Source organism: Perca fluviatilis, chromosome 20 (assembly GCF_010015445.1).
Source record: "Perca fluviatilis chromosome 20, GENO_Pfluv_1.0, whole genome shotgun sequence".
Lineage (NCBI taxonomy): Eukaryota > Metazoa > Chordata > Actinopteri > Perciformes > Percidae > Perca > Perca fluviatilis.
In genome coordinates, this window is record NC_053131.1 from 20,445,306 (window position 1) to 20,460,423 (window position 15,118).

General features: G+C 45.2%; 1 protein-coding gene across 1 annotated transcript in view; it reads right to left on the reverse strand.

Moving 5' to 3' along the window:
* The window catches only part of kif26ab (kinesin family member 26Ab), a 69,024-nt gene that overhangs the window by 14,372 nt on the left and 39,534 nt on the right, over positions 1–15,118 (reverse strand). The window contains 1 exon segment of the mRNA XM_039786692.1: positions 2,324–2,507. Within this exon segment, the coding sequence (XP_039642626.1) occupies positions 2,324–2,507 (184 nt within the window).

The window sequence follows — 15,118 nt, forward strand, 5'->3', positions numbered from 1 at the left end:
TAATTCTGACAACTCTATATGGCCTTACAATCTGATGGTCAGAAATACACCTCTACTACAGTATATCTCCAAAGCCACTGCGGTAACATATCTGTGACTGACAGGAGACGTAAACAGCTCTTGGGATATGTATAGCAGTCTTTGGACTCCCTGTCAGCTCCCTGAGTGTTTAGTGTTACACCTAGCATTATATCAACTGAACGGTTTCTATATCCTACAGTAGTATAGGAAACTCAATCCTGAGCCATTTCAAAGCTTCTTGAAAAAGGTGCCTATGATGCCTCTCAGACATATAAATAAAAATAAAACCTTCAAATATAACTCAGGTTGCTAACACCCTTCCCTTTTTGACAGAGGAGTGTTTCACTCAGCCTGCAATTCATGCCTACACAAAAGGCCCATTCTTCCCACGACTAGTATATAAATATTGCTACAGACTCAGGCTCCAGCACTCTGAAACAATGACACTGGAAATCCCTTTCTTTCAGTTAGTGAATTCATCTTGCATTCTGCAGGCCAAGTGCAAACTCTCTTTATACTCCGCAGGGGGCTGTTATCATGACTGACGTGTGCATATGTTGAGTAAATTACATTTGCCATGACATTTAAACTGGGCTTCCAAATATGACTGCTGAGTCTCTGTCTACCAGACAGAGGCTAGCAGGCGAGGTAATGTCTCAGTTGTATTTATGCTGGGAGAGATCAGATACTGGAGGCCACAGAGGATTGGCTACAGCCTTTTCACACCTCGGACTTAGTGCTAATGGCCCTGTTTCCCTGCCCCTTGATCCCCCACAAAATCCATTAGCGTGGCTTGACATTCCTCCATCCACTCAACTGTCTATGCTTGAAAGAACTGGGTCTAGGTCAAAAGTGGAAGAGTGGAAGTGACTCGCATACGGTTGATGGAAACAGGACATTCACCCAAGAATATGAAACAGTCACAGGAAAAATCAAAACCGTGTACATTACTGAAAATATCATCGCAACTGTGATTCCACAAGCGAAAGAGAGACAGAGACAAATAATCAAAGAAGGCACATTGATCATTTTGTTTTACTATAAGAAAACGTGGTCTGATGAACTTGGAACTTGGCTTGGAACAATGTCATATATCTTGATTTCCCCTTTAAAGCCAGGCCCCTTTGGCTGCAGAGATGTATAGTATACCTCAGGTGTGGGCTTGAGGAGGCTTGTTAATAAAAGTTTTTTTTATGAAGTCATTGTGTCAATGGGAGATTTACAATATGTGTCAAAGTCTCAACCGTCTGGATACCTGGCAACAGAAGCGAGCACTTCCTATCCAGGTGGGATCTAATCTTGTTAGGGGACTTCTGCTTTAGAAATCCAGGACACCAGCTCAGACAAACAATAGCCAATAAACCACAAAGGAAGAGCGATGTGTTTATACAGCTTTGTTTAATGATCGTCCTATTGCTGCCAGCCTGACTTTCATCATCGCGGACTGTTCCTAAAATGGAGTTAGACATCCTGCTGATAAACGTGACCGCAGATGTGTGGATTATAGGTTTTGCTGTCTTTCTGTATTCAGACAGAGGAATTCTGGTCTCACAAACTGCATGAATTCATGACATTCCAGGATGCTTATGACTCCTGACTAGAACTGCATGGACTGGACCAGACGGCACTGTGCCTGTGGAACAGTGTGTCACCCCCCCGCATTATCCCCCTCAAATAGGGGTCTGTGTGTATCTGTATGCATGTGTGTATGTGTGGTTGTATAGGGTGGGGGGTTACGAGGGCTTAACATGAGGAGCGTCTGTATATATCTGTACTTTGCAAGCATAAATCATGCATACAGCTTGAGCCAGAGTCTGTATGTATATGTACTTTGCAAGCATTAAAGGGGAACTATGCAGTTCATTTAGTCATTGGAATGGTTATGTGACTTTTTTCGTGTTGAATGGTGGTCGTCTCGCTTCCCCCTAGCGCCTGTGAGCGGAAAAACCACCCTTGCAACTTTTGGCCGGCTAGCGTGATAGCAGGTCTTGCGATATAACAAATTGCTTTAGGCACTGCACACATACACGCCCCATCCAGGAACCGGCTGGTAGCGATGGAGTTTTTCACACTATAGTCATGGCTGAGCCGGCAAAAAAGAAGCAGAAAGCTAGGAAAGCATTGTCGGAGCAACAGAGAAAGAGGAAACGGCAGACTGACGAGTGAGTTTTTACACAGTGTTGCCAAATATCTATGGCTGTAGGGGGAGCTCTATAGAGAAACCTGCAAGCAAAAATTGCCAAAACTGCCCCTTTAAATCATGCATCCAGCTTTAAGTATACTGATACTGATTCGCTCTCACCTTTCCCATCCCTGGGTTCTCTTTCACTTTGGACACGGCTCGGAGTAGGCATGGCGGGGCAGGGGGCGGCAAGACCTGCAGGATGCCGCTGAAGTTGGTGGGGTAAATGGAGGGCTCCTGTGGATGGAGCAGTGAGGGCTGGTGCTTCTTCCGCTTGGAGGACAGATTCAGCTTCTGAGCTGCCCTGGGAAGGGAAATAAATAAGGTTGAAGCTAAACTTAGAAAACCACCATTCTATACAGTTTATACATAAGCAAATCATTTTTCATCCATTTTTTTTTTTTATGCTCAGGTGATGTTTTCGTCCAGCATGGTACCCAGCCAAGAGCTTTTATAAGGGTGTGCTCCATAGCTTTTAGAAATCCCACGCTGAAACTGTAACATAAAGGTCAACAAGCTCCTTTAGGTTTTCCTAAGGAAAACAAAGTCAGCAGGAGAGCTACACACTGCCACCACTCCTGACCATTCCCCACTACCAAACTGATTTTCTTCCAACTCCCACCTCAAACTCTCCTGCCAAGGAACATAAGGCTTCAGCCCTCAACTTCAACTAGAGCAGGTATAGAGTGCTCTTAAACCTTGATTTTTGCAACAAAAAACTGCAAATCCATTAAGCTGACTGCCAGGCAAGGCTCCAAATATAGGCTGCCATAGCAGGAAGGCACAGTAAACGCATGCATTTATCTTGATCAAACACAAAACAATTGTCATAGACATGACAGGTGAGGACTGCTGAAACACTGCCCTCTGGGATTTACTATGACAATCTCTATCACTTAAGCTAAGCAATAGAGTATGTTTACCCATCATTCAAGTCAAAGCTACGGTTTGTTGGGAGTTTTGATCATTTACATTAGACTAGCAGGCCAGCACCAGCAGCTGAGAGGCAGGTACAGTAGGTAAACCCAACTCTCTTCTGTTGTGCTGGCATCTAACAGAACCCTCTGCTGTAACTGAATCCAGCTTTTGACAGTCCTCTAATTAAAATCCACTGTCATCCTGGCCTATTGTCTCCCAGACTCAGCAGTGAGGAGACATGGATTGGACACAGGGCCAACTGAGTCATGCACATGCACTCCTTTCTCTCTAAACGCCTTCATCTCAAAGGACAGCACCAATATGTCTGCATAGCCTGCAGGGAATCTGGCCAGACTTTTGAGTGGTTCCAGGTATGGCCTCGCCCTGGATCAGCTAACACCGTTCCTCAGCTGGAAATTCAAGGTCAGGGAGGAAAGTAATACTCTGAGGAAATTCAAATGCACTCAAATGGTTTTTACTCAAGCAGTCGGATTTCAGAGCAATGCAGGGAAGACAAAGACGCGATTGTCAACACGAAGGAAAGAGTGGTATGGGGAATGAAATCAAATTGGAGTGAGAGATTAAAAGATGAGAAATCTGCAGAGCAAGGGTTTTTAGGAGAAATGAAAGAAGCAGAGGATGTGAAGAGCAAAAAAGGGCAGAACCATGTGTGTCCTGGCGAGCAGCAGTTTCCTAATAGGCCAGCCTGAGCTCATTAGGCTCCTTCGGACAGGACTGGGTAGGCTGCTGCCAAAAACACAACCCCCCCTCCCATTCTGTCTTCCTGCATCCCGGAGTGACAACCGTACCCCCTCCTCTCCTCAACACTCCCCCTCTCCACTGTAGCCCCCCTACCCAAGAGCACAATCAGGGAACACACTGCCGGCTGATGGAATAATTATTGCATCCAAGAAGGCTACAGGAGATGGCTCTCCCCAGGGAGCTGCCTATGTGTGATAGCATGTGAGACGGATCGTGTGACTGGAAAAAAAAATTAGATGGAATAGATGAATGTGAGATGGAGAGAAAGAAACGGGAAACTACACCAGAGTACACGTGGCCGTGTGCGACTACGTGTGTGTGTGTGTGTGTGTGTGTGTGTGTGTGTGTGTGTGTGTGTGTGTGTGTGTGTGTGTGCAGGCTGGTGAGTGTGTTTATGCGCATTTATGAGAGGTATCTGCAGTACATTCATTCAAGATAAATGTACCCTGTCTCTCTGTCTCTGTCTCTCACTCCCTCTCTCTCACCTCATTCTGTCTCTTTCCTCTTTCAGCAAAGAGATAAATCAAGCATCAGGACTCACCATGAAGGGAAAAAGGGCTTATACTGATTCCTAATTGTCTTGACCAGTGAGGAGTGCTCACAAGCTAAAGCTGAGCTTGTAACCTTCATGCTGCAGAATGACGATCGGTGCACGTGTGTTTTTTTCCACCACAACCACATGCACACAGAGAAATTAATTGCTTGTCACTTTCTCTCTCTAGCTCTCCCTCCCTCTCTCTCTCTTCCCCTCGCTGCCTTGCCCAACTATATGATCAGTCGATGGAAAATAGGCGGTGAGGAGAGGCTCAGATTTCTTCGCCCACAACAGCTTGTCCACCTGTTCACTCCCAATCTCCATGCTAATGATGCTGTTTCCCTACACAACTTGGTCTTAAACGCTCAAAGGAGAAACTGCACCACTGACATCAGTCAGTTTTAAGTTTGAACAAAATATTCACACACTGTATATGCTCTTTTGAGTGCTATACAAACTGAAGCACAGGTTGGTCTCAACATGCACCAGTAAAGAAAATGCTGCAATGGTGTACTTACAGCTCTTTCCAATCCATTATCTGGTTTATGCTTATAGTCAAAAAACAGACAACTGATAGAGTTCAACTTTGCGGTCCATGTCTGTGTTGTCACTGTTCTCCATTACTTGCACATTTGATACGCCGGCACAGTCGCCGAGGACAGAGCGAGGCGGGGCTGCTCAATAGTTGGGGCACAGGGGTCCTCTTTGCTCCGATCGCAATCATCGAGGTTCCACTTGATTTCACAGAGGTTTGTAAGAAGCTGAGGGGGCGAAGGGAGAACCATGAGGAGGAGGCGTGGGCGTCATAGTAACTAAATGGAACAAGCGGCAGGTGGGGCAGGGTGGGAGATGGACAGACAGAATGAGTATCCTGCAGGAGGTTCACAGTGAGGGGTGCAGGTCCAGAGAGCTTCGTAGGAGGAGGTAAGAAGAAGGTCAGGATGTGGAGGCGCACCTCCTCTGTTCATACGCCACTAAAGCCCCTCTAACTCTTTCCATGCCTCTTCCATCAGAAAAAGTTCAGCGTCATTTCAGAGATTCAAAAAACCCAGCAACAGCTTGCTCTCCAACTCAGTTTCTGCTTCTTCTTTCACATCCAATTCTGCATTCATCCCACAGGCTGCATGGTTGTCTCCAATCTACTGTGGTGTGTCTGCTGTGAGTGAGTTCCTGATGCCCAGGTCCTTCCCAGAGTCTCTCCTGCTTACAGGCAGGAGGAGGGGGAAGAGAATCAGCACGCTTGGCTAGGCTGGAAGATTTCCTTGGGTGGCTGAGAATGAGGAGAATTCCTACTCCTGTTCCACCTCTCGGTCCTTCTCCTGCTATCAGTGAAATGCTGGCAGCTGTCCTGCCGTGTCTCTCTCTCCCTGCCTCTCTCTCGGTCTCTCTCTCACACTCACACACACACTCCCTCCTCTCTCCCTGCCGCCCTCCTCTCCCTCTCTCTCTCTTTCTTTCCTCAGCCCAGCCCCTTTTCCCTTAGACTGCCAGACGAGGTGTCAGCGCTCGATCGCTGGCTGCTCGCGGCGCAATTTGCAAGTATTCTCTTTCTCTCTCCACACACACACACACACACACACACACACACACACACACACACACACACACACACACAGAAACACACACGTATGCCCCCCACCACACGTCACATTAATACTTAATGCATACAGGAGCCTTCTCTTCTTTTAGGGTCCCACACTTCAAACAGATTTGGTTATTATGCCTACAGTGCATGCATGAATGAGCACGAGTGTTTGTGTGGCTAGAGAGTGCACACTTGTATGCACATTTGTATTTTTTGCCTTTGTTGAAGGATGTAATTAGCCAGATGAATGAGAGTGTTATTAATTATAAGGAGTGACACACAGATAAGGAAAGATGTACTTAAGAACAGAAAGATGGATTGCCTGAATGAGCAATGCTCCAACTCAATTGGAAAGCTAAGAGAGATTAAAAAAAAGAGTGAGAGCAAGGCAGAGAGGAGGAGAGGACAAACGATGAACAGATGACATCTAAGAAAGGCAGATTTATGCAGGCCAGTGAGAAAGAGTGCAACCAGTCAAGGGTAAAAAGGGGAATGAAAGCATGTGAGTGGGCGAGCGCCGGGGTGAGAGTACCCTGTATTCCCTGGGCTGCCAATTTACCAGTAAGCCCTCTCAGCCCCCGAACCAGCCAGCCTTGTTTGAAAGGCTGCTGCTTTGGCTGCAGAGTGCCTACTATAACATATCGGCAGACAGAGTGGGTGTGAGACTTGCCAGATGAAAGTACATTCAACACAAACCCACACCAAGCTCTCTCTGCCTCTCTCCCTCTGACACAGTGCCCCTTTTATGAACTCTGCTGGATTAAATTTTGGAAGCAAAAAAATAAAACGCTGGAAAATAAAAACCCACCACTGCCTACCTATTGCAGAGTATACTGTAGTAATGAAGCTGTTTGATATATGGCATAACCTTTATCTTCCTCCTTGCCACAGCACGCTTACCTCTGCTTTTCTGCAGTGTGTCTGAATTAATTTGCCTGAGGTGGGCTTATTTTAAAGAGCAACAACCGTCTCCTGAAGCTTTGCCACGTGCTACTTTTACATTGAATCCCTTTGAACCGTGACTGGCATCAGTTGATGAGTAGGACACAATACTAATGTGGACATTGGTCACCCTGACAGTGCAACCGGTCATTATTGTCACGCTCATTGCTACTACCCTTATTGTGATTTCAAGTGTGATACATCAAACTGATGTAAAAATATACAACCACAATTGGAAATGTCCTGATAGTCAGCTCCATCACTGTCTCCTTATGAACAGACCTCAGGGACAGATAATGATTGTAATATATATAAATGAGCCAAAGCAAGACAGATGTAAAATCAAAGATCGTTTGGAATAAAAGGTCTCCTGGTGTCTTTGTTCAAGTAAGGATATCTAGATTTCGTCCTTACCTATAAAGGGACTGACAGTGAGTGAGGAGGAGAGGATGTCAATGACAGGAGAACAGAGAGAGTGGGGAAGCTGTGTTTGCCCGCTGCGTTCAAAGCCTCACTTTGGGCTGCTGTCAATAATTGCTCCAGCCCTCTTTTCAAGCCTTTTCAAATTAACAAGAGAAATTCCTCTGCCCAAGAGAATCGTTAGCTGGCGCATCCATTAGCTTGTTTGTGCACATTTCTCTCTGTTCTCCAGGCCAGCTTCACACCTCTTTAGGTAGCCACTTTCTTTGGCTAATTACCATGTTTGCCACATTTACTATCCTTGACATTTCCTTTCTGTGATTCTCCTTTTTTCTCTCCGCAGACAAGATAAGGCTGCTCTGGCCATTCATGCAGGGATCAGATCAGTGGGTCTGATATCACAGTGAGTCTGCTCACACTGCTGCTGATTAGCAGGTCGGCATAGCTCTTCATGAATGGAGATGGGAATACTGGGCTCCAGCCAGCCTCGACACCATGCAACGATAATGACTACAGCACAATGAGTCAGGTTCACTCCTTTGCTGCTGGAGACATTCAGAATTTATCCTGGACTCAGTAGTAGAGACATTTGTGAGATTTTTAGAGTGGATATAGGTGCATGAAGCCATGTTGTCTGGTTCTGGAGACACTGCTCAGTCCAAAATGCCATTTCAGCAGATGGTCATGATTGATTGGGCTGGATGTGTGTCGGTCTATCAGGTGAGGTGCTCTGTTTTTAAGTCATAAGATAATCAATAGAAAACCTCCCCAGAGCTAAAATCAGTACACACTGTCTTATTGATGGGCTGCCCTTGACACGATCAAACAGCCCTGTGCCCCAAAGGTGTGGGGGGATAACATAAATCTACAACCTGAGCTGTTAGAAATATACAGACTTAGTTCAGTTAAAGCAAGAGCACCAGACTGTTCAGCCTCCACGGTGCAGACAGACATTACTGTATGATTTGCCAAATTTGGTTCGGATTAAAACAAATCTGCATCTCTGTGCTGGACTCAATAACCACAATCCCAGGTCACCTGCAGCCTGCTTCAGTGGTGATAAAGTGACCATGACATCAGCCCGTGAACACACACAGATTCATGTGGCACACAGACCAGGGGAGATGATGTCATACTCTGCCAACCAGCCCTGGAAGCAAGAAGGCCCACCCAGGCAAGATTTACTAGCGAAGTCAGGATGCCGATCATTAAGTGTGAGACGAATGCTTCCTCACCATAAAACGCTTTTTCTTAGAGTCAACCTTTGTAGCTGTATCTAAATGGGTCAGTAAAGACGGTTTGCTGTGAGTGTCCACCAGATTTATGGCCATTCATGTATAAATATATGTATTACCTTAACACTTAAACTCAGGGGGTCACATAGGGTGGGTTCTTAAAATAACCAAAGAAATATGTGGATTCAGGTTACCTGAGACACAGCATTAGGCACATGGGGACAATAACAGAGGCACAGGCTGTTGAATGTATGACAAAGCTGATCCGAGCCTCCTGTGTGGCGCTGGGGTTTAGTCTGGTAATGAGCCTGTCTCCTTTCTAAAGTCCCCCTGCAATCAAGGGACAACTGGTATAAACATTAATTTTTCTCACTTCCTCTCCCTTATCCTAAATCACTCAAAACAAAAAAAAATGCACGCCACTAAAACATTCCTCAATATAGTCATTCATCTTGGAATGTGGATCAACAAATGTTAATTGTAGCAAACATTTACTTTACTTCACAGAAGCTGCTAAAAAGGCAGCCACCTGGAGATAGAGAAACAGACATTCCCCCTTTTGTGCAGTGTGGTTATCTTATCGTTCAGAATACCATCAACCGAAACCCAGATCATTCCAGTCATTTTGGAAAATGTGTTTCCTCTCTCCTTCTATCAATCCAAAGCTCTGAAGGTTCAACTGACTGCCAGCCTGTTTCCTCCTGCTTGGCTGTTTTAATGGAAGTCTGAAGGCAGAGCTCCTCTCTCCTGTGTCGGTTTACACAACAGCAGTTTGCAGAAAGTGGCCAAACACCTCCAGGCTAGGATTTATACACTTCCTATAAATCCTCAGAAATAGATAAACTGATCCCAGCTAAGCCAGATAGCAATGAATGTGATGTCCAGTTAGCTGAGCAATATCAGGATATTCAAACACATTGGTCCAAGGCCTTTTAGAAAATCTCTTTGTTCCAACAAGGTGTTCAACAAGCCTTTTGTTCCTGCACAGTCTGGCCTTGGACACAGAATACCAAATGGGGCATCATTTGTGTGCTGACTGCTGACTGCCCAAGGCTGCGCGCACATCTTCACTAAACCAATCCCCGGCCAATTAGGTAAGGCCAAATGCATTCATGTAACATCTGTGAATACAATGTGTTATAGAAAAGAAAATATTCCCCACAAGAGCTAATGTCGCCATGTGTAACTGACTTGTCATATTCATGTCATAATGCAGATTCAAAGAGCTCTTCTGTCAGAGCAAGAGACAAACACGCATTTTTGCGTAAATAAAATCCTAAATTCTACCCAGGGTTTGTAAATCTTTTATGTCTCCTCAGAACTCTTTTGAATCGGTGTGTGGACTGAGGTGGAAAACGAGGGATTAGGGCATCCTCTGGAGAATAGCTTGAATAACGGGGGATCATTTGAAACACAGGGAAGAAAGAGAGGGAGGGCAAGTGGGGAACATGGAAGAAAGCAGTGCAGAGGCGATGAAAAAATCATAAATTACAGATCACTGTGATGGAATAGAAGAAGAAATCTCCAAATACAGTCAGCAAGAGGAAGGAGGAAGAGAGAAAGAAAGAAAGAGGCAGCGAGAGAGGGAGCAGCAGAGTGTTCAGCCAAGTCCCCTCTTCGATCAGTGGGCCTGGCTCTGTGCCAGTGAGACGCTGTCCATGAGGAGGTAAATCATTTTCTGCCTGAGAAGGAAACAGGAAAAAATGATTGTTGGGGCTATGCCACAGCCAGCTTGGAATTTCTTTATTCCCAAAGATGGGAATCCCCAGTCGGCCAAGAATAAATGGAACAGTTGGCGCCAAAAAGTGAAAAAACTCGTCAATATTCAAGAAAACCTAGTTTGGTCCTACAGTACATCAGAATAAACAACACTAGATCTAAGCACTGGCTTGTATCAACACAAAAGTAAAATCAACTTCTTAATTAATTTTACTCTAATTTTGTTGTAAAATATAAAAGGAACTATATTAAGCAGATTCATCTTCTGTCTATTTGGACATCAGATCAAGAAGAGAAGGCTCATGCCAACAGATTCTCATCTCCCAAAGGACTGTGCGGTGCTCTGTGTCTGTGCCAAGGTTAAACCCTTAATGATGGAGGAGGGAATATCTTTGGTGCAGCAATGCTCTGCAGGAGTGTGTGACAACCCCTTCTTGTGGTAACACTGACATCCTGTGTTTTTAGTGTTTAATGCTCTGCCTATAAAGCACTGTGTCTCCAGACACCCTACACAGTTACACACCCACCAATCCCACCATCTCCACACTGAAAGGCCACAAAGCTCTCTTGCCAAGTTAGGGGCTTAAGCAGGGCTTAAGATAAGCAAATGATGGAAATTTAAGGGACAAAGTCAGGGGCTATAATTCTATTTACAGTTCATTTTATTGTTCTTCCTAGCATTCAGGATCACGTCTTGCTAATATGGCCTGAACTAGCTTGAACATTAGGCAATGGAGAGGTGAACAAAGCACATGACATTAGCTCTACAGGACCCATTTGTCAGTCAATGAGATAAAGGGGCCAATTTAAGGCCCCTAGAGGAAAGAATTGGAGATACCTGCAATGAGAGTCAAAAGGTCCGCGAAAGAAAGTCTCGAGCAATTTACCCTAACTTGTTTACGAGAGGCTTCCAAAAAACTGCAGCTTTGGATGCGAGCAAGGAAAGTGCGCCGATATTACGTCAAAATGTGTTCAGGCAGCAAAAAATAAAAGTCTTAGAAGAAAATTCACTTTTCAGCTGATGGGTGACACATGATAATGAAGAGATGTTCTTCCCTGCTCTGCAGACTGCAGCCTCCCCACCCCTGGCACTGCTGACAAAGATTAACAGCTGCTTTCATCTCTTTCAGTGCATTTTTGCTCCTCAGACACTGCTCCAGGTATTCTGCTACACTCTTCTCTCCAAGGCTGCAATAACTGGAATAACTTCACACTCTTAATACACACATTGAACTCCGATTCACCCGCCATCCCACCCACGCCTTGCCTTGAAAATCTCTGGAAGGCTGTTCTGCTCAGGGCATGCAGAGAAAGACTTTAGGCATCAATTCATCGCTGACTGACTGGCGTTTCCCATCTCCTGTTCTGTACATCACACAGTGGAGGCACGATTTTTGATATACAAGAGACAAATTCAATTAAATTTAATTTATAGTGTCATAACAGAAGTTATCTCAGGACACTTTACAGGTCTTGACCACACTATAATTTACAGAGACCCAACAATTCCTCCCAAAAGCAAGCATTTGGTGTGGACTATCAGGACTGAGGAATGGAATAAAGACTATTACTAACATGGAATGTCCCATCCGATTAAATATAATTTCCTCTTAGATCAACACAGTACATAACACCATATCAGAATGGAGGATAACTGAAGATAATGAAGAGTGTGGGAGAGACAGACAGACAGACAGACTGAAAGGAAGAAAGCCAACATACTTTTGCTCCACTTCTTTACTTCATTAATCACTTGCTGCCAGGGTGAGACACCTAGTGATTATTTATTTGCACTTCTCCACACAGAGGCTATCACAACAAACAGGCCCGCAGGCTGCTGAGAACATTTGGGAGTGATTAATCAGTGGGCCGTCCGGAGAGACAGAACGCAGGGGGAGGGGATTTCTAACATGTGTTTCTTAATCTTTCATCTATATTCAAGTCAATAGGCAACCTCACAAAAACTAGAGGGCGTCCAAGTCAGGTGAAATGAGCTGTACGGTCAGGAAGATGGCTATGATAGCAGATCTGGGAATAGAAGATGAAGTGACATGTCTTTGCATACAAGGAAGAAATTATTATTTGGATCAATAAACACATAACAGATGTATATAGAAAAGGGAATTACTAATCTCACTGCATGGGGAAGTGTGTCCCTGAGAACAGCCGCTTAGACGTTAGTGACTACAACCGCATTATTCAAGTTAAGCAGTTTATCCTGTATCACACACTCATAAAGTCAACCACAGGAATAACACACAGCAACACTCACTGGGCCACATAGAGCGTATGGGGATAATGGGATTTTTAGCACAGTGCAGCTGGCTCTCACGTGCCGGGTCGTGAACCGATTACAGGCTATAATCCTTTCTATTCAATACGTTGGGCATGAGGAAAGCAGCAACAGAAACAGAGGAGAGTTTTATACAACCGTTTCGCATGTGCCCGAAAAGAAAAGGTCAAGTGCATAATATCCTACACAATAACTCGTAATCTTTATTAATTCTCTACTAAGAAGTACATTGTGGTGCAAATATGATGTGGAATATGTACTAGAAGCACTGTTTTCCCCGTGTCTTGATGTGGACTATTATGTATTTATTACACCAGTCTACAGTGAAGCCAAAGGTTAATTTTAAACATTTGCAGATAATAAACTCTGTCAACAATATACAGCATGTTTCATCGGTCTCATCAGTCCCCTTATTCCATGGTTTTAATTCCCCACAGTTGCCATTTGGCTTTCTTAACTATTTCAACCCCCCAGCAACAAACTACCTCTTGATAAGATTTTAGATTTTTTTTTAAAAGGCAGTGGGATGATGGTGAAACGTTTCAGCAATTGAGGCTGTGGGTGATGATGAGGTAAACGCTAAACCACCTGTCCTGACAATGGCCTTATCCTCAGTGGTAATCTGAGCTCCATCCGTAAAAACTGGGCCCTTCCCATTGACAAACAGAAGGATAGGGGCGCTGTGTCTGAAAAAATGAACCACTAGTGTTTGGGGAAATCAACTACAACCACTGATTAGGCAGCTATTAGTTATTCATGTTAAATAGAAAGCCGTGGTGAGGCTGAGCATTTAGGAGCAGTGATGCCTAAAAAGCCCCACCAGGAGCCATCTTTGTTTCTCTGGATTGTAAGACATAGCAGCAGGGAGCTGATGGCGCCGGGGCCCCCCCCCCCTTTCCCCCACAAAAAAAAAAAATAAAAAAAAAAACCCCTTAACGCGTATTCCCTGCCACCAGCTATTGCAATTCGCTCTTTTTTATTCCACAACACTCTCGCACTGTGTCTCAACCGGATGTAATGGCAAAGATAATAGACTCCATTTGCATGACACCTTTCACTGAGGGACACTAAAGAGGTTTAGAGGGCATCCCTCAGCGCCCACAGGCCTGATGCATAATATCCATTCAACAGGAAGGGGGGGTAGAGAATTGAGTCGAACACGATAACTAAACACTAATGTGCTGATCATGGAGCCCTGTGGACAACTATCAGAGCCGTTATCCAGTTGGGGAATGCCCGACGTGGGAAGGCAAACAGAGCTGCAAATAGATTGACGCTGAAGGTGTAACCTCTCCTGCCCACATTCAACTAGTCACACACAACCTAGCCTTTTTGATCATCCTTACCAACATACTAAGAGACAAAGGCAGCCCTATGTAAGGTGACAAGCCTACAGGACAGAGGTCTGTGCTTCACATCCTCTCATTTCTCCACTTATGAAAGGAATCTGTCAGGAGTGGATGACAGTGCTTCTCTCTCTCCCCACAGGGCTTAGTACACGTGGACCCAGGGTGAATGCACAGGCTTGAGTCAGCGCTTCATCTCTTTGTTTGTCAGTGCCCCCTCCACTGGCCCCCTGCAGGCTATATGAGTGGGCCAGACAGACTTCCTGACTCAGGGATTTATTTGGGGGAACAGGGGAAAGGGCACCGGGGTGATCCCTCACACAGGCTGAGACAAACGCTCTGCTTTTCTTTTCTCTATCACTGGAGCTGTTTGCCATTTATGATGACAGGCACAAGTGGTTCTATGCTGCCTGCCACAACAGTGCCCATCACCCTGGTGCTGCAGGGGCACAGCACTATCAAACCATATTATCATATCCCAGGGAAGTGACAGACCCGAAAAGAGGCAAGGGAATCCACAACAGTGAGAGCGCTACTACAGCTGCGCAGCAAATTCTTCTGAACACCGATTATGTGAAGAGAAACACACTGAATCCAAATAAGAATTTCTCATGCAATATTCAGTATATACTCCTGTGCAGCATGCAATATATAAGAACCACCCAGGCTGTCTGGACATGGTCTTTTCTGTAACAATCTTCAATACAGAGAAGATCAAATCTGTATCGCTATATCAGAAAACAATGTTTGTTACGCGAGAATCGTGGAGGATTATGAGTCAGATGGAGGATGAGAAGGTGCATGAGGGTAGTGGGATGTATCTACCTGCTGTAGATCCCTGAGGCTGCAAGGCCAGGCTGGACCTCCATCAACACCTCCGCCTTGACAGCTCCTGACAGGCCTTGGATAGATTTACACCTGGGCTTATCTACAGGCTGCAGCCCCTTCATGGCCTCAGCTGGTGCTGCCACTGTGTCTGCCGCTGCACAGAGGCAGCCATTAGTCCCATCAGCCTGATTATGGCAGGAAAATGCCAGCTGGTGTTTTATCCAATAGTAAACAAAGACAAATACCACAGAGCAGCTCAACCATCCCAGCTACCACCCACTCAATACTTGTGATGAGCCATTTGCTGCCCTGGGCATGTGTTGCTCAGATTC